The sequence below is a fragment of the Gobio gobio genome, assembly GCF_949357685.1.
Source record: "Gobio gobio genome assembly, chromosome: 5".
Classification (NCBI taxonomy): Eukaryota; Metazoa; Chordata; class Actinopteri; order Cypriniformes; family Gobionidae; genus Gobio; species Gobio gobio.
The window spans coordinates 16,334,597-16,338,452 of record NC_137101.1 but is presented as its reverse complement, the minus strand read 5'-3'; the positions used below and the strand labels follow the sequence as shown (position 1 = coordinate 16,338,452).

The 3,856-nt window shown below is 38.7% G+C and overlaps 1 protein-coding gene across 1 annotated transcript; it reads right to left on the bottom strand.

The window, feature by feature from the left end:
- Positions 1–745: 745 nt before the first annotated feature.
- On the bottom strand, positions 746–3,797 carry kcnj8 (potassium inwardly rectifying channel subfamily J member 8). The gene is made up of 2 exons (XM_079818175.1): positions 3,191–3,797; positions 746–2,070 (listed from the first exon to the last, which is right to left on the bottom strand). Exons 1-2 carry the CDS (start codon positions 3,532–3,534, stop codon positions 1,170–1,172), a joined length of 1,245 nt encoding a protein of 414 aa, XP_079674301.1. The 5' UTR covers positions 3,535–3,797; the 3' UTR covers positions 746–1,169.
- Positions 3,798–3,856: the final 59 nt, after the last annotated feature.

The following is a 3,856-nucleotide window of genomic DNA, read 5'->3' as shown; positions in this document are numbered from 1 at the left end:
CTCAATCATTCTGACATGCAAGTTTCACGTTTATACAGTTAGTTTTCACTGTTTTACCCGTGATATTATAAGGTATTGCGTTCTTTTGATGATTTTCTTGGATCATTTAACTTCAGCTTTATTAATAGGCTAAACTTAAAGGCATAATATGTAGGTTTTCACCAGAGGTCGCTTATTCAAAACAAAGGCGTAGCTTGATGACGCCTGGATTTCGCAGAGCTTTTATTATGCCGCAGACGAGCACTTCCGCTTCTTCCGCTCATGCAGTGCTGTTTTATCATATTAAATACATTATTTGAGTGTGTTGAAAGTTATGTTATAATGCTACTCAGTGCGTTCGCTCGACATCTACTATGAGACACTTGTTGCTTATTGCAGTAGCTAGATCAATATTAGGCATGGTAAAACATGGTATTCATGGTAAATCATGAAAATGAGATTTAAACAATAAGACTAACTGTTGAGCTGTATAATAATGATTTGTTTTCTGTCGATGAATTCATCCAAACAGTTGCTTACATGTCTAATAAAACATAATTGACACAGTCTTTGGTGTTTTCATGGTTTCTACAAAATGAAAAAAAAAAAAAAAAATCGGAAATCGAGGGTAACACGGGTATGATGTCATTGATAGGCGACGCACAGAGACGTGTCCTGGTTAAAATAGCTTATTTCTCTGGATGAAACATTCTTGGAAGCATCTGGGATAATGCAAGTACACAAGTCAACAAAATAACACCGTTCTAGTGGTTTTTGGATATTTTAATCCGAAAATCGTACATAGTGAGCCGTTAATTAATGCATTAGGTTAAATTCGAGTTAATTTAAATAATAAAAAATAAAAAAAACAGAGGAAAGCAGATACTTTATTGAGCACATTTATTACAGAACAAAAAAAAACTGTCAAGTTTAATTAAGTGCGAACCATATTCTCATTGTCCATAGTACAATAGTGTGATCATTAGCCTACTTAATATATTTTGTGGAGCTCTTTAAAATTACACATTATTTGAAGATCAACAATTATAGAAAACCATCCATTATAATGTCTCAATGTCTCACGTTGCACCATCGCATATAAGAATGATCAAGGAACAGAAAAGAACATAGATAAGAGCATGACAAGGAATTAAAGAAAGACAAGTGAAAAGCGCTAACCAGGCCATTTGTCATGTGACGGGTAGATTTGCTCCCCCCTCAGGGGTGAGGAACTGCACTTTGGGCACGGAGAGGGCCGAATTGTTGCGGCGCATGGAGTTGCTTTTGCGCATGGAGTTGTTGCGCCGCATGGAGTTCCTCTTGCGCAAGGAGTTCTGGTGCGACAGCTCGCTCTTCTGGAGCGTTTGGATCAGGATGGAGGGCTTCTCGTCCAGCTCGCGGGCGCTGTAGCGCGGTGTGGCTACTTTGACCGTGTTCCCGAACTTTGAGTAGTCCACAGAGTAAACGCCCTCTTCCTCTGTCACTATAGGCACGAAGCGGTGGCCCCACTGGATCTCCTCGGTCACATACGAGGTGCGAGCCTGAGTGGTAATGCCTGTGGTTTCCACCACCCCTTCCAGGATAACGATGACCTCCAGGTCACTACACTGCAGCTCCATCGCCGAGAGATCATACAGAGGGCTGTCCTTATCGATGACGTGACAGATGATCAGAGGCGCCAACAGGAAGATGCTGTTGCTGGCCACCACGCTCTCAGTCTGGACGTCGATCTGGTGGATGGGTATGACCTCGCCCTCTGGCGTGGTGGTCTTTCGGACCACTTGGAGGCGAACGGCGGCATTGATGATCATGCTTTTGCGCAGGTCGCCCACCCGGATCATGAAGCACAGGCGGTTGTTGCGTACGGCGATGACGGCGTTCCGGCTGAAGATGAGGGTCTCGGCCCGCCGGTGGGACTGGGCGGTCTTCATGAAGATGCAGCCGAGCATGACGGCGTTAATTATTAGGCCGATGATGTTTTGTAATATGAGCATCGTGATGGCTGCGGTGCACTGCTCCGTTATCATACGCCCTCCGAAACCTATTGTCACCTGCACCTCGATGGAGAAGAGGAAGGCAGAGGTGAAAGAGCTGGAAAAGATGAAGAGAAGTCACAGTTTTAGGCTTCCAAAATGATTGAAATGATTATTGAAAGTTTCTATCCACATAGAATAAAACAACAATATTTTTTCCCTGACAACATCATCCATATTTTAAAAAGCACTTCTTTAATGATTAAATACAACACACATCAATTGTCACATTTTTTTTCTTCTAATTTTATAAAATAAAATTAAAAATGTGTTATTTTATCACTACATAATTCCCATAATTTGAATTATGGAAAATAATAAACAATGACTAGGTCAGTCTAAACTTTTTACTAGTATAATAGTAAAAAAACACACACATATATATATATATATATATATATATATATATATATATATATATATATATATATATATATATATATATATATATATATATATATATATATATAATATATATATATAAAATATATATTGCTACCTTAATTTTTTAAGTACCGTCAACTTGGATTTTTAAGTCATTTCAACTTAAATTACTTTAAACTGACTTTAAAATTGAGTTGAACCTTGTATAACTTATAAGTTATAAGTTGTATAACTTATAAGTATAAAAGTTGATATATAACAAGAATTGCTTAACTTATTTTGTTTTAAAACAATGTAAAAGGATATGTTGTCATAACTAATCATTTTTTACAGTATAGATAGATGGATTTAATAAACATGTATCTCAGTTTACATGTACTTTTTTCAGCTTGAATTAAAAACATATATATTTTAGATAATTTCAGTCATTATAAGATTTGTATTTATAGCCTATTATCACTTTATATTTATTTATAAAATAAATAATCATATAATCTATATCAATATAATTATTTTATAAATATTAAGACATTTAATAACATGAATGCAAGAGTTCTTATGTAGTACTTCATTCTTTTCATATCCTTTTCAACAACATCTGCTTCATGATGTCCTTTTAAACTTATTTAGAATTAAGAAAACAATAGTTTGCCATATCTGTAAGAGTTTTGACATGTTTGGGACATTTTTGTCTGAACATTATAGTCTCCATCTTCACAAACGTCAAAGTATACTCTTTTGATGTCTGTTACTGAACATTTAGCCATTGATTAAAATGACTTGAGCGCACTTACTTGACATTAGTGACACATTGCTCTACGACAGGTTTTCTGTCCAGATCCCCGTGCGCAAACGCCACCAGCCACCATCCCATAGCGAACAGCAGCCAGCTGCACAGGAACGTCATAGTGAAAATGACCAGGGTGAAGCGCCATTTGAGATCCACCAAAGTAGTGAACACGTCCTGCAGGAATCTGCCCTGCTCGCGGATGTTCTTGTGGGCCAGGTTGCACGCTCCACTCTTGGCGATGAAGCGCGCTTTGTTCACGCGGTCCCTGAACACGGGCTTTCGGGGGACCCGCGACACGAGCCCCGGGAGCGCGAACTCTTCCGGAATGATGCTTTTACGCGGCAACATTATTTGGGCATGTCAATGCAGACACTCAGGAATAAAGCCTCTCCAACGGCTGTCAAACGCGCAGTTCCAGTTTAATAACCATCCTGCCCTCTAACTCTGTTAAATAGCATAAACTAAAGCAAAGGCAGTTTTTACATCTATCAGACCTTAATCTGTGTTCTTGTGTGAGTTAATACTATAAACACTACATAAAGAGCGGAACACACTCTATGTGCCGCTAAAAGGCATCAAAAAGTATCTTTCTGATGATTGTGCAGCGCTCTACAGGACTTGACGCACATGGGCGGTACATGAGGACTGTCCTGCTGCCTCCGAGAAACAT